At 50.5% G+C, this 27,182-nt stretch overlaps 1 protein-coding gene across 2 annotated transcripts in view; it reads right to left on the bottom strand.

Moving 5' to 3' along the window:
* SLK (STE20 like kinase) overlaps positions 1–27,182 on the bottom strand; it is a 475,210-nt gene that overhangs the window by 72,810 nt on the left and 375,218 nt on the right. For both annotated transcript variants that reach the window (XM_085606718.1, XM_085606727.1), the window contains one exon: positions 26,622–26,810. In XM_085606718.1, the coding sequence (XP_085462844.1) occupies positions 26,622–26,810 (189 nt within the window). The remainder of the gene's footprint in view (positions 1–26,621; positions 26,811–27,182) is intronic.

Raw genomic sequence — 27,182 nt, 5'->3', positions numbered from 1 at the left:
CCTATGCAGCCTATCTTTCATGCTTACAGGCGCTACAAATGTCGAAATGTAAGGAATTTAAATAATTCAGGCATAAAAACAGGCAGGGCAAACTCCCAGACACGAGTATTTAGGAAAAACAACACGACACACTGATGGAGGCAAACGTACGATAGGATACGAGAAGACATTGTCAAATTATGTAGCTCAGAAAGGGGGTGTTAACAAGCACGAAGACCTGCTTCCTTCCACTTTAAATTATGAACTGCAAAAATAATTCACCGACCATACACTGAGAAAGGTATGCAAGGCTACTGTTATTTTCAGAGTAACTATAAACGCCAGCAGAATATCACAAAGGTTCATGTCCCTGTGCACCAATTACTACTGGGAGGGTGCGCATCAGAAAGTAACATCCACCTCACTGAATAAATGAATCCAACATTTTTTAAGACCACAAAGCTGCCTTGGGCATCCTAGCCGTACACCTGTAGGAGGCTTAAAAACAAGCATCGATCTCTTAGCTTTATGGGACCATGTGTTTCTAATTAGCGTGAATTAGAAATCCATGGCCCCATAAAGATAAGAAAGTGCTTTGCGATAGCAGCAAAGCCAGTCGGATCGGAGGCGAAATGGCGTCCACAAAGAACCCTAATTTCCAAAGGCAGGCCACCGTTTAGCATAAACGGTGAAGCCAGCCAATGGAAATGAGGGGCGGGGCTTAACCCCCTTTTCTGAAATCCCTCTCTCACAAAATTTCTCGCCAGCGAGCAGCACATGCGCTGCAACGCAGGCGAGACCTAAAAGTATGGGTATGCCAAATACCAAGGCCGCATAGCCTTGATTCCCTTTCATCCCTCTTTAGTCCACCACCAGACACCCTGCCTCTTTATCTCTCTCTTGCAGACTCATTTTCAAACTTTTTTCTCTCTTTGCCACTGTTTTTCCGTCTTTCTCTTCCTTCTTTTTCCCTCTTTTCTGCTTTTTTTGTCTCTTGTTCTGTGACAAAGTCTGATGATGTAACGTAAGTTCTGGTTGCAGAAAAGAGTGCTGGAGGGCCCCACCTGCAACCACTGAATCAAATAAAGCATAGCGTAGTTGCCAGCAAGCAGTGCGTCTGACTTCTGTTAACCAGAAGCAATGCTCTTTTGAAGAACTCTGGCTTGGCTTACAACTTCAACCGCCCAATCTTAAAAATAGACAAAGCGGGGGGCGTGGCCTGCAGCCGAGGAAGATGGCCGCACACTGATCGAGCTGCGTTAGCAGATCGCAGCATTACCCCCATATCCGCCATCATCCGAACATAAAAGGACTCCCTACCTCCCTGCTGAGACTACGAGGTGTGCCGGGCGGCCCTCCGTGCTGTTTTGGCTGCTCAGCGGAGTCTGGCAGTGCATATCCCTCGGCCTCCGCATCGCGCCTGGAGACAAGAAAATGGCGCCGCTATCCAGTGGTGACGGGGCTGGGCGGTCTCGCAACTCCTGCGAGGCGGCTGTGGAGCGTAATTGCGGCTGGTGCTTCCAGTGCCGGAGGAGCCCCTGTGAGCCTCGCAAGCTGAGGCTGTGTCTGGCGGAGGCAGGCGGGCAGAGTCGAGAGCCTGGACGCACCCCCTAAGAAGTGAGAGTGCAGGAGGAAAAAGGCGCCCGCCGCGGTGCGACCAGCGGCGGACTTGGGGGGCTGAGGGGCTGCCTGGTACGAGCGCTGCCAGCAGGGGTGCGGAGTCTGTCCGATAGTGGTGTGGCCCCCTGCGGCCCCAAGCGCGACAGCGTGAGGGCCCAGCGGAGCCGCGCTCTTGGTGGTGGCGGCCGGCGGTGGGAAGAGGCCGGCCGGAGTGACTGATTGCAGCAGAGTACAGCGGCATCGGGGCCCATCGGACGGCAGCGGCAAAGAGTCCACCTGGAGGCGATCGCGAAAGGGTGAGAGCAACGCCTGTTAGTGCCGGGGAGGTGACTGAGACTGGTGGCCGTGCTGGGGCATCCTCGCCTTTGGCCCCCCGGGATGGTGCAGTGTGGGGCACAGTGAGAGATGGCTTGGCTGGTGGCTTTGCTGAGGAGTGCACCCCGACGACGTGGTGGAGCTGTGCTGGGGGGCCCCTGCCGCTCCCTAGAACGCACTGTGGACTGGGGGTCCCCGGGTTCCTGCGGGCCCCTCGTAGTGCCATCTTATCACCGCGCTGACGACCTGGGCGCGAAGCGGAACTGCCACGGGTGGATTGAGTTGATGGTGGAGCCCGACTGACCGTGATTGGTGAAGTGCAGGTGGTGCCTGGCGCGCTGCGGGAGACTGGCTCCCTCCCAGATATCTGGCCTGACGGCAAACTTGGAAGTCTTCTACAGGTGACTTTATCGGCCGCAGCCGAGGATCCGGGTCCCGGTGGGTGAGGGCCGGGGTAAGGTATGGGCCGTAACAAGCAGATGACACAGGCCCAAGCCAATCAGATTGACAAATATACTGTTGCAATGGGCAAAGAGGAGGGCCTGCCTGCTGCAGGTCAACGCGGAGGAGCGATGGATGATGGGCCGGACTCCTCCCTGCAGGACATTATGCTGGCAATTAAGGATATGCGTGGCACGATGGAGCCCAAGTTGGACTCGGTCACGGAAGAAGTAAATTTGCTCCGAGCCGATTTCCGCAAGATATCCGAGAAGGTGGCGGCGGCGGAGAGTGGCATCGGGGGACTGCAGGCCAGGATGAAGCGGTTGGGGGAGCAGGTGCCCTCACTCACAAAAAATCAAACAAGCATGGTGGCCCGTCTGGAGGATCAGGAAGGACGGGCTCGTCGCAATACCCTCCGCATCATGGGGGTTCCGGAGGGAAATGAGGGTCCGTCTGTAGATTGCTTAGTGGAAAATCTGATCCTCAAACACCTCAAGCCGAAACGCCTCTCCAACTTTTTCTAGGTGGAAAGGGCTCACTCTGCGTTGGGGGGCAGGCCCAAGCCCGGGGCGCCTCCGCGCACTATTATTGCTCGTGTCCTAAATTATAGAGACCGAGACGTAATTCTGCAGGCATCACGGGTGTCGGGAGACCTGAAGCTGGAAAATGCCACCATTCGGTTCTTTCCGGACTTCACACTGCACGTCCAGCGGCTACGGCGATTCTTTGAAAGGGTCAAGAAAGTTCTGCGTGACCACGGTGTGAAATACATGATGCTATTTCCGGTGCGGCTCAAAGTATTGGATGGGGAAAAGGCATATATCTTTGACTCTCCAGCGGAGGCCAGCGACTGGATGGATGGCTGGAGGGCAGTGGGCCGTCCAGGTGGCCCGCGTAGAATGACAGCTAGTCGTGGAGGGCAAGAGGTCCATACACAGCGCACACCGGCGCGGGATCTTGGGGAGGACGAGCAGACTCCTATGGGGTGATGTTATCCGAGCTGCTGGGACTCTCGGTATGGAGACGAGGGGGGGGGTTGGGCTGGGGGCGGTACTGCCCTGGACATTTTAATGGCTGTTGGGTGGATTGATCTGTGGCGGTTAGCTGGTCCTTCGGCGGCAGATGCTGGACTGTAGCTTATAAGCGCTTCATTTTGTGTGGGGGGGGGGGGGGGGCTTTGATGTCGGGGGAGGGAGGTGGGGGCCCCGGGAGGTAAAGGAGCGTCCTTTGTACAACCCGAGAACGGGGGTGCCATCCGGCAGTCTAGTATGACTTTTTCTGCAGACTGCAGGTTCACGTTTCCATGTTTGGTTGATTCGGGACAGATGGGGCGAAAGGCACTCAGTTTCAGGGGTGGGTGGTTGGGGGCCCACTTAGCAGGGAGGCAGGGAGGGGGGGGTTGGTTTGGGGTGGGAGGGGGGGTTTCGGGGTAGTTCATTGTTAGCTCATGATGTCTCATATCCTGATGTTTGGGGGGTATCCGAATGACAGGCATGGAGGGCAGATAAACTTGGCGTGTCTTGGGCCCATGGGTGGATATGAGTGATCAAGCGCATATACGGATTTGGACGTGGAATGTCAACGGATTGGGCAATAAGATTAAGCGGACGCTGGTGCTGCAACACGTGAAGCGCCATTCCCCCGATATGGTCTTCCTACAGGAGACACACCTCCGAGAGAACAAATGTATGGCCCTCGATCGATTTGGATACCGGCTGGTGGCACACTCGGGGTTCACGCCGGGGTCTCGGGGGTGGGGATCCTCGACCACGGCTCCCTACCTTTGGTCATTTCGGGCACCTGGACGGAGGCCTCAGGATGTATGGCATCGGTGGCAGCTCGGTGGGAGGGGCGGCTACTAGTTCTCAGCTCATACTACATCCCGCCTGGTTTGCATGCCACGACGTTTCAGAAGTTGGGAACGCTTGTGCTGGGTGGGGACATGAATGCGGTCATGGATGCTGACCGCGATCGCTCTGGGACGCGACAGGGTAGTAGAGGGGAAATGGGTCTTGGGGGCTTTGTCACAGCTATGGGCCTTGGTGATGTATGGCGTGCGCATTGCCCCTCACAGCGGCACTACACATTTTACTCAGCCAGACATGGTTCCTTTTCCAGACTAGATCACATCTTTACGCAGGAGGACCGGCTGGGGAATTTTGCGGAGCCCTGCATTATGGCCAAGGCATTTCGGTTCATTCCCCGGTGGGGGTGACTCTGAGAGGGGCTATAGTTAGCAGGGCGGAATATCCTCGATTAGACCCATGACGCCTTAGCGATGGTTCCCTGCGGAGCAAGTTGAGGGACTGTTCCCAGCTATACTTTGCTGAGAATCAGGGCTCTGTTGCCTCCCAGCTCACTTTGTCTCATTATGAAGGGGTTTACTCCCAGGTTAAAACTCAGACTGAGTTGGACTGCGAGGAGTTCCTGCGGGACTTCACGCTTCCTACACTAACACAGGAACAAACAGACCGTTTGGAAGCCGATTTCACTGTGGCGGAGCTGGGGGAGGCCCTTAATGCTCTTCAGGCAGGGAAGGCACAGTCCCTGGGCATTGGAAACACGCCATGGTAACCCCTCTCCTCAAAAAAGCCCTCTGCCGACCCTAGTGTCCTCTCTAATTATAGGCCCATCTCACTCCTGCCTGCCTTCTCCAAAATTCTTGAGAGACACATTTACTCCCATCTCTCTCAGTTTGTCGAAACTCATAAAATCCTCCACCCCTCTCAATCCAGCTTTCGAACCGGATTCTCCACGGAAACCACACTGTTGGGGGTCACAGAGAAGTTGCGCCATCATTTCGACACTGGGGACACAGTCGCACTGATACTGTTAGACCTTAGTGCGGCATTCGACACTATCTCCCATTCAGTCCTAATCAACACACTGAAGTCTTTGGGCATCTGTGGCTCAGCCTTGGACTGGATTACTTCTTTTTTTAACCGACCGCACTTTCCAAATCTTCTCTGTCACAGACACTTCCAACATTTACCCATCACCCTATGGTGTGCCCCAGGGCTCCATCCTTAGTCCTCTTCTTTTCAATTCATATGTCAGGCCTCTAGCAGACATAGCAGAACAAGCAGGCCTAACTCTTTTTACGTATGCAGACGATTCCTAGATCATCTTTTCCCTCTCCAATACTGACCCCGGCTCGACATCCCTTCTTCAGACAGGCCTAGGGAAAATTGCTACATGGATGAACCGCAATCACCTGAAATTAAATGGTTATAAGACAGAAGTCCACATCCTAGGCAAAAATAAAGGTCTGTGGGGCCCACTACATTGGCCTGCTGAGATGGGCGCCCTCCCCAAACCCTCCAGTCATGTCTGTAATTTGGGGATAACTATCAATGACTCTCTAACCATGCACCATCAGGCAGTAAAGGTCACAGCTATCTGCTTTACCATCTTGAAATGGCTCAGGAAGATCATCTGGATGCTCCCAGATGACACCCAGAAAACAGTGGTCCATGCCCTCATCACCTCTCGGCTGGACTATGGAAACATCCTTTACCTTGGCTCAAACAAAGCAGTGACTCGAAGACTGCAGTTAGTACAGAACACTGCAGCTAGATTACTTTGCAAGGTTCCCAAAGCCACCCCGATATCTGGCTACCTCCGTAACCTACACTGGCTCAGGGTGGAGACCCACATTAAGTTTAAAACCCTGAGCTATATGTTCAAGATCAAAATGGGAACGGCACCACAGTATCTTAACTCTCTTGTCCGTCCCTATTCCCCCGCTCGCCATCTACGATCTACCACTCTTGGATATTTCACAGTACCTAGGTTCAAACTAAAGATGGGGGGGGGGGGGGGAGATCTTTCACTTACCTAGGTCCATCACTGTAGAACACCCTTCCTCTCGCCATACGCAGAGAGACTGTTTACACACGCTTCCGCAGATCACTCAAGACCTGGTTATTTAACCAGTAACTCCTTCTATTACTGCCTTCTATTAGCTACACCTAGTCCGCTTGGCGCCGGGAAACCCTTTTTGGGTAGCTGTTGCGCCCTATAAATTAAAATAATAAATAAATAATAAAAATAAGGCACAGGGCCCTAACAGGCTACCTGTTGAATTATACAAGAGTCAGGCCAGCGTGATTGTTAATCACATACGGCGTATGTTCCTTGAGGCCCGGGAGGTGGGGAGACTCCCTCCGGATCAGCGGGAAGCCACAATAGTGGTCATTCACAAGGCCGGGAAGCCGACTGACCAATGCGCCTCTTACCGGCCCATCTCGTTGCTCAATGTAGAGGCTAAAGTCCTGGCGACACGGCTGATATCAGTCTTGCCGGACCTTATCCATGTGGACCAGTCCGGCTTCATGCCCCACAGGAGCACTCGCCACAATCTGCGACGGCGCTATGGGGTTTTGTACATGACGGAGGCAGTGGGTGATGCTCCAAAGGCCCTCATGGCCCTGGACGCGTCTATGGCCTTTGATAGCATCGAGTGGCCGTACCTTTTCAAGGTCCTTCTGAAACTGGGATTTGGCCCGGCTTTCAGTGGGTGGGTGCGCCTTTTATATGAGCAGCCACTGGCACGGGTCAGAGTCAATGGAGCAATGTCACGCCTATTTCCCCTGCGTAGGGGCACCAGGCAGGGGTGTCCCCTGTCCCCGCTTCTGTTTGCCCTGGCTCTTGAGCCTCTGGCGCATTGGATCCGGCGGGACAGATTATTCTGGGGCTTGGCGCTTACTGACCTCTGGGAGGAGCGTATATCGTTGTACGCTGATGACATTGTCCTATATATGTCCCGCCCGTATCATTCAATTGCGCAGGTGCTTCACCTTTTTAAATTATTCGGGAGCTACTCGGGCTTCACAATTAACTGGTCCAAATCCATCATTTATCCCCTCTCGGGCCCGCCGCCACGGATCCCGCGGGACTGTGCGGCAACGTTGGTGACAAGTGGCTTTAAATATTTGGGTCTGTATGTTACCAGGGACAGGGTGAACCACAATTGGTAAGCTTGGGAAAAGATGTGTCCCATTGGCGGTCCTTGCCCCTTTCACTAGCGGGGCGCGTCGCGCTGTTCAAGATGTTGGCTTTGCCGCGGCTGCTCTATGTTTGCAAAATACGCCGTACCCGGTCCCGAGTGGAGTGTTCCGGCGCATAGCGCAGTCTGCACGTACGCTGTTGTGGGAGGGGGGAAGCCAGAGGATAGCGTTCCAGAAACTCACGAGGGGGTTGTACGATGGGGGGCTGGCCCTCCTGGATGTCCAGTTATATTACTGGGCTTCTCAACTGCAGGTAATCAACGACTGGGTCTATGCGTCGGGTTTGGAACCTACCTATCGAGTGGACAGACATGTTATGCCGGGTGGGGTCTGTGAGTTGCTCCTATACACGCGGCGCCTGCGAGGAGATCTCCTCTTGCATATGGGGGTGGTCCTCCAATGCTGGCGGGAAGCGGATAAATTCCTGGGGTGGGCTGGCAGGTTGACGGGCAGGACCCCACTGTGGGTGGAGGATCATCTAGCGGAAGTTAGGGGGCTTGTGGGTTTTGGGGGCTGGAAGTTAATTGGAATAGAGTACCTGGGAGACGTGTGGAATAGAGATGCCCCCAGATCCTTTGACTACCTTCAGCGTGAATATCAGTTGCATGATTCCCAGCGTTTTCATTATCTGTGCCTTATGCACGCCTTGCGCTCCCATGTGCGTCCTGGCTCGCTCATTCCGGAGCACTCCCCAATGGAGGACCGGCTTCTTCTCGACCCCATCTTAGGTAGGCCAACCGCCACTATATACCGTAAACTAATAAATAACATGCCCAATCCCTTGGCATCCATGCGGGAGAATTGCGAGGGGGACCTCGGTCGCCTAGACGACGAAGATTGACAAGACGCCTTGCAAAGCCCCCGCGAAGTTGCCATTCGGATTAGGTTCCGCCTTGTGCAGCTAAAAATCCTCCACCGGGTATACTACCCACGAACCCGTCTCTTTGCGTGGGGCAGGAGCTTATCACCCTTATGTATGCGAGGCTGTCAGGAGGAAGGTACATTCTATCATATCTTCTGGGACTGCCCGAACATAGTACCTTTTTGGACGCTGGTTGCGCGTACTATGGCGATGGTGGTGGGCTCCCCAGTACCAGTTGAACCTAAATGGCTTCTCCTCATGATTAAAGGTCCCACGGATTGGTCTAGGTATCAGGAAATATGGCTCGCCCTGGCAGCTGGAGTGGCGAAGCGGAATATTGCCAGTAGTTGGGGGGGCGCAGGCGCCCCCTAGGTGGGATCAATGGTGCAGGGACCTGGATTGGTGCCAGAGGGCGGAGGAAGTTATTTATAGGTCCCGGGGCTGTGTGCGCAAGTGGAAAAAAGTGTGGGGCCGTGGTGGAGATATCGGGAGTCTAGTAGTGGGGCCAAGTGTAATATGTTATTGCCCCATCATGCTGATCGATGTATATCCCGTACAGGGGGTTCCCCCCTTTTATCTTGTGATTTTAAAGATGTACTGTATGAGACCATGAGCAAAGTTAATAAAAAGATTTCCCCCCCCCCAAAAAAATAGGCAAGGCTAGCACTTGTGGCAAAAGATGTACTCCCAACCTGACACAGTGGTATATGAGTAAGAGTCAAAATTAAAAATTGCAATTAAACAAATGAAAGCAGACATTCCTATGAAAAACGTTACAGAAACTCTTAACTCACTGTTCAAGACCTTCAAAGTGATAGCATGTTTCAGAAAAACAAGCAGCCTTTAGAATTCCAAACTTCCTAATCTCAAGGACTCTGCAATTCTATCTTCACATATTTCATCTCCCTGATTGAATCAGTTAACAATAGAATTAAATCTTAAGTACTGCTGTGCACCCATGCACACAGTCCAAGAGTGAAGGGCAAATTAAGTGCTAAATGGTCTGACTATGTCATTGCATCCATCTGACACTTTAGAACTTATCAATAAGGCTAAATTGTGCTTTCCACTGAACCCTTCCCCACTACATGTCCTCTACAGTTTTGCTCCGGACCTGTACAACTATCATTATGGTATAGAACTCCTACTTATTGACTTGAGCGATACCAGAGAAATGGAAAGTTGATTTGGCATCCCCTCATTCTGAGAAAAGGACAACCTCAAAACTAATGACCTCACATACTATCAATCCACTATGCTTTTAACTGCACTCCTAAAAATTCAAACATAAATCAAACATAAATATGACTGTATTTGAGTAACGTTTCCTATAAAGTGCAAATGTAGGAGCCGGGTGGCAGAGTGTGAGGGGAGGAGCTGCAAATCAGGAAAAGAAGTCTTGCTTATTGACTGAAGGAATCACTTTGCTGGCTTTTTGTGGGATTTGTGTGGTGTTACTCCTCCTGGATGAGTTACTCCTTCCAAAAGAAGATGATTCTGCATTTTCCTCATGATAAATAAAGTGCATGCTTACCTGATTAATGATGGACGGGAGTTTCCAATCCTTCGTATGCTTCATGAAAAGGTTTTCTTTCTGTTATTTTCTTCTTGCTTTTCTGGGTTTTCTGCCTGGTATTGTCTTAGCCACATGTGTAGCATTCACTGGTCGAGAGCTTCAACTTTACAAGGTAGGGAACTGTTTTTAAGATGAAACTTCGCATATATAGACAAATGAAACCTAGCATGTATTCAAGAAAGGCTTGTAGTGGAAGATGCTGTTCTATGGTGTGATTGGATCTCCATGATGCTGACAATAAGGGTGTTGCCATAATGTAGATGTAACAGTACAAGGGCTTAGAGAGCAGTTCTCAAGTCAAATTCTGTGAGCAAGCCTTGACTCGGTTTCATTTACAATCGAGGATTTTGGGGCTATAGGTAGCTTGGGAGGTTAATCCATCAAGGAACATTTTGAACTGTTTGCTTTCTTTGGTAGCCAAAATACATTTTAGGGGTTCAGCTTTAGTCAAGACTTTTGGCATCAGACATATGTGCTGGTGAGGCAGTTCTTTAGGTGGTTTTTAACAGGTAGCTGAAATCTTTACCTAGAGCTGTGTAGAAGTAGACAACAGGTGACAACATGGAGACTTGTTATATGCTGCCAAGTCACAGTGCTGATTTCAGCTCTTGAAGACGTGATTTGGAAGACCTGGCATTTGCTGGTCAGGTAGGAACTGAACCATTTGAAGTTGCTACCGCTAAAGGACATGTATGAAGTGGAGATGTGGAACAAGGTTAGGTCATCAACAACAAATAATGTTGTGGAGAGGTCTAGGAGAACTGGGAGACAGGGGTCACCACTGTTAGTGAGGAGGAGGTCATCGCTCCCCAACTGGACAGTAGGTCTCTGTGTGATGCACTGTGGTCCTTAGCCTGATTTGATAAACGATTTTGGTTGAATTGCTTGTGTGGTTGCCTGAGTAAACAACAACTTCTCGATTTTCCTGCTAAGGCAGAGGACGTGAGCTATTATGAAGTAGTTGGACAGGTCACTGGGATCAATTATGGTTTTCTTTAATGAAATTGGTTTGCAATTTTTGGTGCAAATCGGTCTAGAGGGGAAGTAGTAAAACAGTTTCTCATTAAAACTTCTTCGGAATGATACTGGCTGGGGTTGTATGGCTGAAATAAACTTCACCAAATTTGCCAAGCATTCACTCCTTTAGAGAATGTTTTTTTTAAATATCATCCATCTGTTTGAGATAACTTCTGTCCTCGTCAGATGTGTGTCACATCATGAGAGCAACTGCAGTAAGAAAAGCTTCAAAACATTGAAAAATCCTACATAAAATGATATTAAGGTTACGAAGCGTAAATATTCCTGAAATTGAGTAGTACATGCAGAGCATCCTTAACTCAGCAGTCAAACACATACACAGACTGAAAGCAACTACTAATGACACATCTAAACTAAATTGAGGGGAAAAGGTGTTTACATTGCGTTTCAAGACCGATGAGTTTGTGTAATCTTACGGTCTCTCTGCGATGAGAGTAGTCAGTGATATTTGAGTATGTCATGCCATACTTTATTGATGATTAAGACCATTACATTATAAAATCAAGAATTGATAATGTATCGGTTTCACCTATGTAGTGAATAAAGAGCTGTTTTCATCAATCATCGTCTGGGAGAAGGCAAGAGCTCCCTGAAATGAAATAGAGTTGGAGAGGAAGTGGCGCAGCGGCAAGAGCTACTGACTCCAGAGCTGGGGATCCCAGTTTGAGTCTCTGTAGCGCCATGCAACATCCTGCAATTCTATGTAAATCACTTAATCTCTCTGGGTAATAAATTGTTATATGGACATGCTAAAAGTGTAAAATATAGTTCCACCAAAGCGGATGTAAACAGTATTTCAGCGGCAGGAAACTGATAAGAGAAGCAGAAGAGGAACAAGCATTGGTAATTGCAGGAAAATATGTTACAGCCAATGGAAATGGAGAAAAAGTAAGTGGCCCGCAAAGGAACTAATGCGAAGCCAGAAAAGAAAGGAGTTCCTTTTAAGCTTATATTAAAAACAATAGATTTCTCAAGCACAGCGCAAGCACTGTGCAGGCGAAACCTAAGCAACGAGGAGACATCGTTTAAAATGATTGTGTAAATTAGTTTAACATTTCGAACGGTAAAAGTCAACAGCTATATAAACAGTGCAAGTGCTTTGTGCATGTCAATTTGTATGTACCATTATTGGAATTGTCTAGGCTTGTATCTATGGCCAACTGGGCATTAAAGAACAAGTTACTTACCTTCGGTAACAATATATCTGTAAGAACCATTCGATTCCTCACCTTAGACTATCCCCAGGCGTCGGGCTGGATCCGGAAAGATTTTTCGCCAGCAATACCCTTGTGCGTCGCTAGGCGTCGTCTGCGGCTCCGCGTCTGTCATCGGCGTTGTGATCGCCGGGATGACGTTGTCGGAGTACTTAAACGCCGCCCTCACGCGCTGACGTCAGTTCTTGTACATAGCTTTCCGCGCCAGGAACGCAGAGCCATGCAAGAGACAGACACTGGTGCCAAAAAATTCTAGGGCCCTGAAAGGGATGACCTCCACCCTAGATAACGGTTCGCAGAACGGGGAGGATGGGTGGGTCGGTGAGGAATCTAACTAACATGTTTCTTACAGATATATTGTTACCGAAGGTAAGGAACTTGTTCATCTGAAAGAAACACGTTAGTTAGATTCCTCACCTTAGAATAGATACCCCAGCAATACCAACCCCAGTGGTGGGTCTGCGAACCAAGATCACACCAGAAAGTCCTGGAGAACAGAACGGCCAAAGAAGCCGTCTCTCCGGACTTGGCTGTCCAGACGATAGTGTTTGGCAAACGTATGCAGCGAGGCCCACGTTGCTGCCTGACAAATGTCCTGCAAGGGGACTCCCTGGCCCAGGGCAGTGGTCGCCGGTGTAGCCTGAGTGGAATGGGCCCTCAGCCCTACAGGAGGTTCCTTTTTAGCTAAGGTGTAACAGGCCTTGATACACAAAACGACCCACCGAGAGATGGTTTACTTGTGCACCGCCCGCCCCTTCTTAGCGCCCACGTAGCCAACAAAGGGTTGGTCGTCCACCCGGAACTGTTTGGTGCGGTCCAGATAGAAGGACAGCGCCAGTTTTGGGTCCAGACGGTGGAGCCTCTCTTCCTCTTTCGAGGGATGCGGAGGCGGAAAAAAGGTGGGCAGCGTAACAGACTGTCCGATGTGAAAGGCAGTCACAACCGTAGGGAGAAAGGAAGGACGAGTCCTCGGAACAACTTTGTCCGGATGGACAGAAAGGAAAGGAGGTTTAGAAGAGAGAGCCTGGAGCTCACTCACCCTTCTAGCAGAGGTGATGGCAACCAGGAAAGCAGTTTTAAGCGTCAACAGACGAAGGGGGCAATGATGAAGAGGCTCAAAGGGAGCGCATATCAGAAATGTCAATACCAGATTCAAATCCCACTGAGGCATTACGAAAGGGACAGGAGGAAACATGTGAGTAATGCCCTTAAAGAATCGAGAAACAACAGGGGATTTGAAAAGAGAAGGCTGATCAGGAAGCCGTAAGAAAGCAGAAATAGCTGAAAGATATCCTTTAAGGGTGCCCAGAGCAGAGCTCTGCTGGGCCAGAGAGAGAAGAAAGAGGAGAACCTCAGAAAGAGGGGCGGAAAGGGGATCCACAGTCTTTGCTGTGCACAATGCCACAAATTTGTTCCACCTACAGGCGTATACCGATTTTGTGGAGGGACGCCTGGCTGCCAGAATAACATTACAGACTTCAGGAGGCAAGTCAAATGGCATCAACTGCCGCCGCTTAATCTCCACGCATGGAGGTGGAGGCTGGACAGGTTCGGGTGGAGGACCGTCCCCTGCTGCTGCGACAGAAGGTCCTCCTGAAGAGGCAGTCGTATCGGGGGATCGATCGACAGACTGAGTAGCTCGGGATACCAGTATCTTCGTGCCCAATCTGAGCCACCAAGATGATTTGGGCCTGGTCCCGCCTGATCTTCTTCAGCACTCTGGGCAGAAGTGGTATAGGCGGAAAGGCATACAACAGACCGCAACTCCACTCGCGACGAAAAGCGTATCCGAGCGAGTGCAGCCTTGGAAACTCCAATGCGCAGAACTGCTGACATTGCGCGTTCTCTTCGGTGGCGAATAGATCTAACCAAGGCTCTCCCCACAGCCAAAAGAGGCCTTGCGCCACGTCCGAGTTTAGACGCCATTCGTGATCCATCATGCACCGGCGGCTGAGTTAGTCTGCTCTGGCATTCAGAGAGCCCGCCAGATGTTGAACCACCAGGGTGATGCCCTGATGTTCCAGCCATGTCCAGAGGCGCAGAGCCTTCTGACAAAGGGTCCACGACCCCACCCCGCCCTGTTTGTTGCAATACCACATGGCGGTGGTGTTGTCCGTGAACACCTACACTACACTTCCCCGGACAGAGGGAAGAAATGCCTTCAGTGCAAGCCGGATCGCCCTCCGCTCCAGAAGGTTGATTTGGAGCTGAGACTCCGCCGGAGACCAGAGGCCTCTGATCTCCGCCTCTCCCATGTGGCCCCCCCATCCCAGGAGGGACGCATCCGTCACTACTACATGCTCCGGTTGGGGTAGGGAGAGGGATCTTCCACTGACCCAATTGCGGTCCGTGAGCCACCACTGCAGCTGTCTTGCAGTGCCCTCCGAGATCAAGACATGGTCGGACAGGTTGCCCCAATGCTGGGCCCACTGAAACTTCAGGTCCCACTGCAGAGCCCGCATCCGCCATCTGGCGTGATGCACCAATAGGATGCAGGAGGCCATCAGACCCAGAAGCTGCAGCACCAACCTGACCGAAACCCGGGATAGAGGCCGAAAGATGGGAATCAGAGCCTGAATATCCCTGACCCGCTGCTCCGGAGGAAAGGCCCGGAACTGCGCAGAGTTTCTGGGAGGGACACAGATGCGACTTCGACACATTGATGGAGAACCCCAGCAAATGCAAGAGGTCGGCCGTAGTCTGGAGGTGGGAGACGACTGCCTGGGGCGAGCCCGCCTTCAAAAACCAGTCGTCGAGATAGGAGAAGACTGGAACCCCCAATCTGCGCAGATGAGCTGCGACCACCGCCATCACTTTGGTGAACACCCGAGGGGCACTGGTGAGGCCGAAGGGGAGCACAGTAAATTGAAAATGCTCTTGGCCCACCGTGAACCGCAGGTAACACCGGTGGGCCGTCAGGACGAGGATGTGGAAGGAATATGCTACTTACCAGTATGCATCTGTTCTTGGCATGTAGAGCTGCAGATCTATACATTGTGCATAGATCGCCATCTGGTGTTGGGCCCGGATGTTTGCAGTTTGTTTTTCCTGTTGGAAAGTCTTTGGAAGTCACGAGTTCGGTGACTCCTCCCTTGGTTCGTATTGCGCATGGGCTTCGGCTCCATCCTCAGATTGTTTTTCGCCAGCAGGGAAAGATGGAGCGTAGTAGTAACAGTAAAGAAACCCATTTGTGTTGTATCTAAATAAGATAAGACTGGAACGGATACAGGTAGCCGGGGAGGCGGGTGGGCGTGTATAGATCTGGAGCTCTACATGCCAAGAACAGATGCATACTGGTAAGTAGCATATTCCGTTCGAGGCATATGAGCTGCAGATTATACACTGTGCATAGATTATATAGCAGTACCCAACCCTAGCGGCGACCACCGGCATCCGTTGCAGTTGTTTGAAACAGTGTTTTTAGTACAGCCTGGCCCACACTAGCTTGTTGCTTGGTTTGCACATCTACACAGTAATGTTTTGTGAAAGTGTGCGGTGCTGACCATGTCGCTGCTTTGCAGATGTCATCTAGTGGTATGTTTCCTAGAAAAGCCATAGAAGTCCCTATCTTCCTTGTAGAGTGGGCTTTAGGGGGAACAGATAGCGTTCGTTTTGCTTTGTGGTAGCAAATCTGTATGCATTTTACAATCCACCTAGCTATCCCTGATTTAGAAATAGGGTTGCCTTTATGTGGTGGAAAGAAGGAGACAAATAGCTGTTTGGTTTTCCTGAAAGGTTGTGTCCGTTGGATGTAGTAAAGTAAAGCCCTTTTAACATCCAGTGTGTGTAAAGCCCTTTCCGCAACGGTTTGAGTTTGTGAGAAAAAGACTGGTAATTCTACCGACTAGTTTAGATGGAATGGAGAAATGACTTTGGGTAGAAATTTTGGGTTGGTGTGGAGTACAACCTTGTTCGGATGCATTTGGAGAAAAGGTTCCTGTATAGTGAGTGCTTGTATTTCACTAACCCTTCTGAGGGAAGTGATGGCCACTAGAAAAGCTGTTTTCCATGTGAGAAATTGGAGCTCACATTTATGTAATGGTTCGAAAGGGAGTCCCATTAACCGTGTGAGAACTATATTCAAGTTCCAGACAGGTGAGGGTGGTACTCTGGGTGGAATTACTCTTTTGAGGCCTTCCATAAAGGCCTTGATGGCAGGCACTCTGAAAAGTGATAGGTGCTGCCTGTTCTGTAAGTAAGCAGCAATTGCCGCGAGGTGTAACCTAATGGAAGTATATGCTAGGTTACACCTTTGTAGATGGAGTAAGTAACATATGATGTGCTGTAAGGACACATTTAAAGGATTGATTGTGTTGTTGTGGCAGTAAACAACAAATCTTTTCCACTTTGCAGCATAGCATGCCCTAGTAGTAGGGCGTCTAGCTTCCCTGATAATATTCATGCAATCAGGGGGAAGGTTAAGGTATCCGAATTCTAGGACCTCAGGAGCCAGATCGCAAGGTTGAGCTGAGCTGGGTCCGGGTGCCTGATCTCTCCATGGTTCTGGGTTAGGAGGCATGGTGAGAGGTGTAGCTTTTGGTGTGGTACTACTGAGAGTTCCAGCAGTGTGGTGTACCACGGTTGTCTGGCCCATGTTGGAGTTACTAGGATCAGTGTTAGGGAATGCTGTTGTAGCTTTCGCACCACTAATGGAATTAGTGGGAGAGGTGGAAAAGCGTATGCAAATTTGTTTGACCAGTTCATCCATATCGCATTGCCTTTGGACAATGGGTGTGGATATCTGGCGGCGAAGCTTGGGCATTTTTTGTTTTCGTGGGTGGCGAATAGGTCTATGTGTGGATGCCCCCACTTCTGAAAGAACGGGTGAAGAACTTGTGGGTGAAGTTCCTACTCGTGGATCTGCTGCGTCTGTCTGCTGAGCAGATCTGCCACAGTGTTTTGGACTCCTGGGACGTGTTGGGCCAGGAGAAAGATTTTTTGTGGAATTGCCCATCTCCATATGCTCTGAGCTAATTGAGAGAGCTGTGGAGAGTGTGTGCCCCCATGCTTTTGAATGTAGTACATGGCAGTCATGTTGTCTGTGCGAATGAGGACTGCCTTGCCTGAAATCTGCGTCTGGCAGGATTTTAGGGTGAGGAAGATTGCCAGTAACTCCAGATGGTTGATGTGGAGTAACTTCTGTTGTGGCGTCCATGTGCCCTGTGCTTTGAGATGTAACAGATGAGCTCCCCAGCCGGAGAGCGATGCGTCTGTTAGGATTATTTGTTGGACCGGGTCCAGGAACGGTCGACCTCTGGAAAGGTTTGTGGTGTTCCACCACTGCAGAGAGCGATGGGTGCGACCGTCTACCAACACCAGATCTGTCAGTTGTCCCTGGGCCTGGTTCCACTGGCGCGCTAAGCACTCTTGGAGTGGACGCATCTGGAGTCTTGCATGGGGCACTATGAAGATGCAAGAGGCCATCATCCCTATCAGTTGCATAAACACTCTTGCTGGGAGAGAGAGTTGACATATGAATTTTTGACGCAGAGCCTGTATTTTTGCAATCCTGGAAGGATTGGGATAGGCTATGGCTTTTGAGGTGTCTATGGTGGCACCAAGGTATTGTTTTCTGTGTGATGGAACCAGGTGGGATTTTTGATGGTTCACCATGAAACCTAGCTGGTGGAGTAGTTGGACTGTAGCGGCGGTATGTTGTACACATTGTTCGTAGGACGTGGCTTTTATTAGCCAGTCGTCCAGATACGGGAAGACGTGAATGTGCGGTCTTCTGAGGTGTGCAGCCACTACTGCTAGGCACTTGGTGAATACCCTTGGTACTGTTGTTACCCCGAACGGGAGCAACTTCAACTGGTAGTGTTGCCCGTCCACCACAAATCTGAGGTACTTTCTGTGAGACTGGTGCACTGGGATGTGAAAGTATGCGTCTTTCAAGTCCAGAGTGGTGAGAAAATCGTTCTGGGAGAGGAGTGGAAGAACCTGTTGAAGGGTTACCATGTGAAAATGGTCTGAATGTATGTAAGTGTTTAGAGGTCTGAGATCTAGGATAGGTCGTAGAGTCTCGTCTGTCTTTGGAATCAGAAAGTACAGGGAGTAGACCCCTAAATTTTGTTGATTTATGGGGACCTGTTCTATGGCTCCTTTTTGCAGGAGGGAGATCACCTCCTGTTTTAGTAGCGCAGTATGTTCTTGAGACATAGGGCGGTGCCTGGGTGGAATGTTTGGGGGGTAGATGTTAGTTCTAGGCAATACCCTGACTGAATAATTTGTGTCACCCATCTGTCTGAGGTGATTGTCTCCCAGATGTGAAGGAAATGTTGTATTCTGCCCCCCGACCGGAGTGGAATGGTCTGGAGGGAGCGGGGGAAAGTCATTGGGTAGTAGGTGTGGCAAAGCGGGCGGTATTTGTTTTGCCTCTGCCCTTATTATTATTGCCTCTGTATCCGCCTCTTTGATAACCCTTTGTGAAGGTAGATTGAGGAGGGGATTTGTAGGACGTGGATGCACTGTCCGAGGAGTAGCCTCTGCCCGTGCCTCGAAAGGAAGAGCGGCGAAAGGAGCGCCTAGGAGTGTGTGACTGTAGGGCTCCCATGGATTTCGCCGTGTCAGTATCTTTTTTCATCTTTTCGAGGGATTCATCAACTTTTGGGCCAAATAGATGATCTTGGTCGAATGGGTGGTTCAATATAGAGGCTTGTACCTCAGGTTTAAAACCTGAAACTCTGAGCCAGGCATGGCGACGGAGAAGGACACTGGTGTTTATGGCCCTGGAGGCTGTATCTGCTGCATCTAGGGCACAGCGAATAGAGGTATTAGTTATTATTTTTCCCTCTTGGATCAATTCATTGGCCCTGTTCTTGTATTTTTCAGGGAGGTGGTGCATGATGGCTTCTAACTCATCATAATGCGCCCTGTCGTATCTGGCCAATAGCGCTTGCGTGTTGGCGATACGCCATATGTTGGCGGCTAGTGACGCAGTGCGCTTCCCTGACGCGTCTAGGAGCTTGGACTCTTTGTCAGGTGGTGATGCTTCGCCTGAGGCCTGAGAATTTGAGCGCTTCCTAGCTGTAGATACCACTAGGGAATCCAATGGTGCAGGGCGTTTAATGTATGAAGGGTCTGTGGGGGCGGCTTTGTATTTTTTCTCTATACGGGGGTTTAGGACCCTGGCCCTGACTGGGTCTTTAAAGACCTCCGGTGCATGTTTAATTACTCCCTTTAACATAGGTAGGATGGCAGTAGACCTATATGCGTTGTCAAAGGTGTCCAGGAGAAAATCTTCCTCCACTGGGTCAGTATGTAACTCCACCCCGTGGTAGTGTGCCGCCCTTTGTAATAGGTGGTGAAAACCTAAGGAATCTTCAGGTGGGGATGGCCTAGATGGGTAAAGGTCATCCTGTGGGACATCTGGGATGTCCGGATTATTATAGTCGTCCCATGGGTCTGGAGATCCAGTAGGGGTGGGGTCTTGTGGCACATCTGCTGGATCATAATATGGGTCTCCTAAATCGTCTGGGACAGGAGACAAGGTTGGGGAACGAGGAGGTGGGGGTGGAGAGGGTGGAGGTGGGGAGGGTGGAGGAGGATGGGAAGGCACTCTGAAAGGGGAGGTAGCAGTGTCTTTACTCTTTGGAGGTGGAGGTGGAGCTGGTTTGTCCAAGTGTCTCTTTTTTGTAGACAATGTCAAATGTCCAGTTTTTGGATCCTTGGTGAGTGTCTTTTGGAGAGGATCCGGTGTGAAAAGTTCTTGCGACACTGGTTGTACGGTCGGCGCCGAAGTTTTCGGGGCCGACAGCTTTTTAGGCTTGTCTAAGCCGTGCTTCTTTGGGACCTCCGATTTTTTGGTCGGTGCCGAAGAAGGCTTCGGCACGGGAGTGTCGGTGCAGAGGGCCTTGTGATGTTTGGTCGGCACCTGAAGGGCAGGTTTTGACACCGAAGGCTTTGATACTGGGTTCGGTGTGGAGACAGAGGCCGATCTTTTCTTCGGAGCCGAAGAATGTTTTTCGGTACCGGTGGTAGGCTGTCTCGAGCCCGAGCTGCCGGAAGGCTTAATAGGCTTCTTCACCGGGCCCGAAGGCGGGGTGTGAGAAGCAGTATCCTTGGTCTTGCCTAGGCGCGAAGGTGTGACCGAAGCCTTTTTGGGTATCGGCGTGGGTGTGGGAGGGGGTATTGTACTCACAACCCTCTGCGCCGGGGTGATCTCCTCCACATCGGAGTCGTCGGCCTCGGAAGCATTGACTAGGTCGTCGTCCTCTTCTTCGATGTTCTGCTGTCCCGGAGCTTCGACGTCGTCCCCGAAGATGTCGACTGGAGCGGAGGTCGAGGAGTGCGCCATATTGCGTCTAGCCCGTCGATCTCGAATAGTCTTTTTAGAGCAAAAAGACTTGCAGGCGGGACAGTCTCGAGCCTCGTGTTCAAGAGAGAGGCAGAGGTTGCACACCTCGTGGAGATCGGTGTGGGGAAACTTGGACCCACATCGAGGGCACTTCTTAAAAGGAGAGCTTTCCATCAGCCGAGACCGGAGCCGGAATAGGCCCGAAGGCCGCCGTCGACGACCGGAATCGAAGAAGTGCCGAAGAGAAGATGATTAAGATGATTTATTATCTGAATGAGCTCGATGAGCAAGGATTTTTGCGTCGATCGCTGAACTGGGAAAGTTCGGAACCGGAGCGCGAAGTATTACATCCGAGCCCGATGGCGGAAAAAAACAATCTGAGGATGGAGCCGAAGCCCATGCGCAATACGAACCAAGGGAGGAGTCACCTAACTCGTGACTTCCAAAGACTTTCCAAGAGGAAAAACAAACTGCAAACATCCAGGCCCAACACCAGATGGCGATCTATGCACAGTGTATAATCTGCAGCTCATATGCCTCGAACATAAGCGTCCTGCAAGTGCAACGCTACCATCCAGTCTCCAGGGTCTAGGGCAGCCAGAACCTGAGCTAAGGTGAGCATCTTGAACTTCTCCTTCCGGAGGAAGGCGTTGACGCTCCTGAGGTCCAAGATGGGGCGTAGGCCCCCTTTGCCCTTCTTGGGAACGAGAAAGTAGTGGGAATAACAACCACGACCTACTTCTGGACCAGGCACGTGCTCGATGGCCCCCTTGGCCAAGAGGGCCGTAACTTCCTCCTGCAGAAGTTGCAAGTGATCCCCCGAAATTCGGTGGCACTGAGGTGGCATGGCTGGAGGTGTCGCTTTGAAGGGGAAGGAGTAGCCCCTTTGGACGATTTGCAGCACCCACCTGTCCGACGTGATGGTACGCCAGTGGAGCAGGTGATGGCGAACTCTGCCACCCACTGGCGTGGAATGGGCCTGAAAGCTCGGACTAGGAGGGCTTTGAGGCAGATGCTGCTGGAGTAGATGTGGACGGACCGGCACGTTGTCCCCCTGTACTGCCTCGGCGGAATCCACGTCCGCGACCGTGTGGAGGTTGGTTCTGCGGCCGGTGGCTAGGCTGACGTGAGGAGGGGCCACGAAAGGGGCGAAAAGCGGACGGTTGTGGGCGCGGGGCCGAGAAGCCCAAGGACTTGGCCGTAGCCTTGGAGTCCTTAAAGCGCTCCAGCGCACTATCCGCTTTGTCGCCAATAAGACGACTGTCATCGAAGGGCATGTCCATGAGGGTGCCCTGCCCAGCGAGTCCGTTGTGTCCAGTCCACATTGGATTGCATGCCGTGCAGCATTCCCGCCCCTCTGCAAGAGCCTGGGCGAGCCGTGTCCGGGCCTCCTCCGGACACTGGGGCAGCACGTCCTCCACCGTATCCCACAGAGAGTGGGAGTAATGGTCCAAAAGGCACGTGGTGTTGATAGACCGCAACCCCAAACTAAGAGAGGAGAACAGTTTCTTCCCAAACTGTTCTAACCTTTTGGATTCCCGATCGGGGGGAGCGGACGGGAAGGAGGTCTGGGAGGTAGAGGCCTGGGTAACCAGGCTCTCGGGCGTGGGGTGCATGGACAGAAAAGTAGGGTCGCCCGGTGATGGCCGGTGGCGCCGGGCCACGTTCCGGTCCAGAGGAGGAACTGTGGAGGGCTTGGACCAGGTGCCCTTCAGAACGTCATCAGTGCTTCATTAAACTGCAGCAGAGGCTCCGAGGAGCTAGCAGACGGTTGGGAGCACTTCAGTGAGGAGATTAGTCCTCACGGCCACAGCAGGCAGCTCCAGCCCAAGGGCTTCGGCTGCCTTGCGCAGCACCACAGAAAATGTAGCACCTTCCTCCGAAGCCACGGTCGGAGGAGAGATGAAGCCAGTGTCAGGGGAGGTGTCAAGACCACTGGCATCCCCCAGTTCGTCTGCCCAGTCCTGAGATAACTGGCCCTGCCGGGCCAGAGGGTCCACAGACCCCTCCCAGTCGTCACCATCATCCAATTCCTGGTATACAGGTGGAATGATCAGGGCCGGGAGGAAGATGAAATTGCCACCCATCGGCGTCGGGTGCGGCCCGGACCGGGAATAAACTGGGGAACGGCGTCCGAAGGCGGCGCCGGGGGCGGCACCGGAGGAGTCTGCGCCGGCGGAGTGGTCGTGAGGTCGACCGGCGCCAACTGCGATCCAGGCCTGGATCCCTCGGGGACCTGTGGCGTCGGGACCGGAGTCAACAACAGCACCGGGGCCGGAGCCACCGGCTCGCTAGGCCTCCCAGTCGAGCCTGCGGGGCCCACAGGTAGCGCCTGCAGGTGTCGACGGCAGAGCCAGGCACCTCATGGCTGCGAAGAAGTCTCTGATCTCCGCCGGAGTCGCGTCAGACCCAGGGACCGGAGGGTATGGGGTCGGACGGTAATCCTGCCGGAGCCGCGCGGGTGGTGCCACCCGAACCCTCAGCCGAGTCGCGCGACCGGCGAGGGGAGCCAGAAGAGCGATGTCGCCTCTTCGACTTCTTGCTGTGCTTCGACTTACCGGATCTCGAAGACTTGGACCCCGACGAGCGGTGATGGCTGCGGCTCCGCAATCAGTCCCTCGACCTCCTCCTCAACCGGGACCTTGAACGAGCCGACTGCCGGAACTCGAGCAGCTTGCGGGACCGCTCCCGCCTAGCTTTCGAAGTCAAGGCCCGTCAGTCGAGGCACGACTCGGCATCGTGGTCGGCCCCAAGGCAATAGAGGCACTGGCGGTCCGTGACCGACATCAGTCGGTGACAGGAGTCACAAGCTTTGAAGCCAGGCATCCCTATAGGCACCAGAGTCGAGGTCGACGAGAATGGAACCAAAAGAGTTCAAAAAAGTTTAGTCAAAAAGTGACTAAAAGGGTATGCTCTTCTCGGATCGGCACTTACTGGCGCGGAAAAAAGAAGAACTGATGTCAGCACGCGAGGGCGGCGTCTAAGTACTCCGACGACGTCATCTCGGCGATCACGACGACGGAAGCGGAGCCGCAGACGACGCCTAGCGAAGCGCAAGGGTATTGCTGACGAAAAATCTTTCTGGATCCAGCCTGACGCCTGGGGATATTCTAAGGTGAGGAATTTAACTAACGTGTTTCTTTCAGATACCTGCGTAATTAGATTCCAAATGAATTTACTAAAGCGCAAAGGTGCTTATGCGGGTACAAATGACGCTTACTGTGCCCGTCGTGTCGAAACCATCTTCGTTACCACCGCTGTTAGGTTTCAAGTCTCGGATAATCTTCTGTGTTTGGCCCATGGAGTGATGTTTTCTTGTGGCCCATTGTGCAGCGGTTCGCAGAACGATTTTTGCACCAAGCATAGATAGTTAGTCCCCTGGGACGCAGGGCGGGCCGTGGAATATCCACTGAGCCAACAAGTTACGCCTTGCCTACAATTGCACACTTGCTGTTGAAGTTGAGAAGTGTAGCTCACTGGTTAGAGGAGGCATACCCTGAAGCAGAGATCAGGCCTGGGACCTGGGTTCGATTCCCGACGCGGCAGGGTCCAGAACCCAATTGTCCATGGACTCGATAATTCTCGTTTCGGTGCCCACTCTAAGCACGAGTTCACACTATGCAGCTCTGGGCAACAAGCCTGCTTAATCTCCACAACGGCCCCCCGCGGCGGGATGCCTGGCTTTCACCTTGGGGATGCCCAGTACGGGTTATCTTACAGGGAAAAACCAGGACGGGTTCCCAATGCAAGCGCCAAGATGCCCGTAGGGTGATAGTTGCGCTCTATAAGTACTCCAATCAATCAATCAATCAAGAAGGCTGATTAAAGTAGCTTTCTTCTACGTTCTAAGAGCGATGGGCACGCACATAATAGCTGGATTACTGACTCCTGTTTGTACCCACATAGGCAGCAACTTAGCAGTGTTGGCGGGCTCTTCCAAGAAGGAATGAGATCTTTTGTTTCGAGCTGACCAAAACGGAGCAACATAAACTGGAGGTTTAACGTATGTGAGAAATGAGTTGTTTGGTAAGCATGATGCTTTAAATGCTGATATGAAGTGATAACAGTCCATGTGTGACGCTTGGCTGTTAATGTGTTCTTATCTTACAGATGTGACCGAGATTTGGCCAAGGTGTTACTAAGCTGATTGAAAACTGCTGTTCCATGGGGCCCAGGCTTCCTTTAAACCATGGGCATCCACAATTACGCATCCACAGGATTTCTTAAGGTTTTTGCTAATTTGAGACGCTATTTCTTGCCAACACAGCTTGTTCAGGGAGCCTTTTTCGGAGGCATTTTGAGTCCAACATAACTTTCCGAATGCATTCATTCTTTGTAGTTCTTGGTTCATTTGGCCAAATTGCAACTGTACTTGGGCAAATAGACTTCGACAGGAGAAAGATAGATTTATAAACATTTATTTGAAGAAGATTTAATAAGGTCGGCTCTTTTCCACCGGTGATTTCCGGGCTATATGAAACCGTTGATAGAAGATGTGCTGCCATTACTGTGCACAGATGTTAAAACTATGGGCAGCTGAGCTTCTTTTGCAACTGACTGAATGCAAAAGTTAGGTGGTGGAAGGCTCTCCACTTGCGCCAAGTGTCGATTAAGATCAGCCAAATGCAAGTTGAATAGGCAGGGGGCAGGGGGCAGAACGCACCCCTGCTTGATACTGTTCTTAGTCTAAATCCTAGCAGTAACCATACTACCATTATCGACTTTAACTTTTACCTGTTTATAGCTATACAGGGTGATAATTGAGTTTAACAATATATCAGGAAGGCCCCATTCTGCTATTTCTGCCTCGAGCCAGGCACCGGGGACACTGTCAACGGCTAATTTGTGGATAACAAAGTATTTAAATAGACGACTCCTTTGTTTATTGCCTTTTCAGCCAAGATATTGAGTACCGATAGGTTTGTTATTGTCCCCATGCCCCACCTGAATCCTGTTTGGGTTTTTGGTATTAGCTGGTTCTCATTCGCCCACGCCTGGAGTTTTCGAAGTATATAAGAGGCATATAATTTGGCTTCAACATCTATTAAAGATATTAGCTTATAGTTCAGTAGGGATGACTGGTTGACACTCTTGTATATTGGATTAAGTAGGCTCTCTCTCCATTAGGGTGGGATGGCACTGGAGCCGTAAAATCCTGTTGAAAAAGGGTATTAGATATCTTGGCCAGCAATTAACATCTTCCTTAAACAGGTGTTCGGAAAGCCGTTGGGGCCCGGTGAACCCTCAGTCATCAATTTCTTTAATATCTGCACCAGACACTTCGCATCTGTTCTTGGTTGTTCAGAATTTACTAGGTTGTTAAAACTTTGCGAAATCGGCAAGATCTTTTGGAAGGTGACTATGTTTAGGCATTTTGAATACTGTGTATTTAAGAGAATGTCTGCTGTGCTGTGCTGGTATTGGGGTTGCCTCTCCGATGGTGTCAGCCTTTGGTATCCCCATATTAATAATATTCAAACTTTTACCACTGATGATTTCACTGCCATGGGGGTGAGTGCATGGTGTGAATGTAGGACACCCAGGCATACCTGCATTCTGATGACGATTTTGCCCCTTAATCAGCTTGTTTATCTCAACCAAAAAGTGTTTTCTGTTGAGCTGCTTACAGTAATGCTTATTCCATATTCCTTCCTGATGATTCTTTTTTGTATGACAAATTCCTCTTTTGTAGATTTTTGTAGATATTTGAGTAACGCTGCCGGATCAGCAAAAAGCTATGATTTCAATTGAGCTGGATACATGCTGGGGAATACATGTGCTATCTTTTTATGTGTGGAGTTCTTAGCAGTCATAAAATTACTATTAAATCAGAGTTTGTGAATTCCAAAACAAATGTGAACTTACACAAAAGTGCAAGTTTACCTTTGTGAATCAGGCCCTAATTATACAAAGAAAGAAAAGTACAGCCTCCTTGTTTTACTGCTTGAAGATCTCACCTGAAAAATTACCCATTGACTAGCATGGTATTGATTCACAACAGCATAATTTAAGTACAGCCTTTTCTGATAATTCAGGTTTTTGTCAGAATATTAACTGCATTTGCAATACCTCTAATTTCAAAGACAGAAAGCAAGGGTTTTCCAAGAGTACATAAACATGAAATATAAAACCGGTTTTTTGAATAGGCATTCTCCCACATCTTGATGTTTTATATGGCTGAAACAAAAAGGTGTTGCTTATTGTTGTTTGTTTATCTTAACATTTCGATACATAGCAATGGCCGACAATAATATTTTGCCAAGTAGCATACCTGCTTAATCTTTTCTCGGTCTTGCTCAGGAGATCCAGAAGAGTTTATTCTTAAACTCTTCTTAAACATGGCCATACGCGTCTTGGCTTCACTTCGCTGGATTTTGGGCAGTCTTGCTCTTTCCTGCGTTTGTTTGTTCTTTAAATCCTCAATGAGCCTTTGATTGTATCTCTGCATTTGTTCCATTTCCTGTGAAGCACATCACAAACAACAAGAAACAAATACTTATTATAAATATGGCTAATGCATTGGGAAACCAGAAGCTATGCAGATCTCAACATAATCAATCCTGCTTTAAAAATAAAATATTAATATAGTTTGGGATAATTGCAATGCCTTAAAAAAAAAAATGATCTTGTCATCAAGAAGATCTGTAAATAATGATGTCCAGAACAGTCTTTTCACACTTATCTGAAAGAGCAAGTTACATATCCATCACCATTAATCCTATGCTATATCAAAGATGGTCTCCCAAATAAAAGGCAATCCCAAACAAGCATTGGCACAGCCAATAGGTCCCGTCTTTGGGACCTTATAAGTGTTTAGCCATGCAACAGTTGA

This window comes from Triturus cristatus, chromosome 1_2 (genome assembly GCF_964204655.1).
Source record: "Triturus cristatus chromosome 1_2, aTriCri1.1, whole genome shotgun sequence".
NCBI classification, from domain to species: domain Eukaryota; kingdom Metazoa; phylum Chordata; class Amphibia; order Caudata; family Salamandridae; genus Triturus; species Triturus cristatus.
Note: the sequence above shows the minus strand (reverse complement) of the source record. Positions and strands in the feature narration are given on the sequence as shown.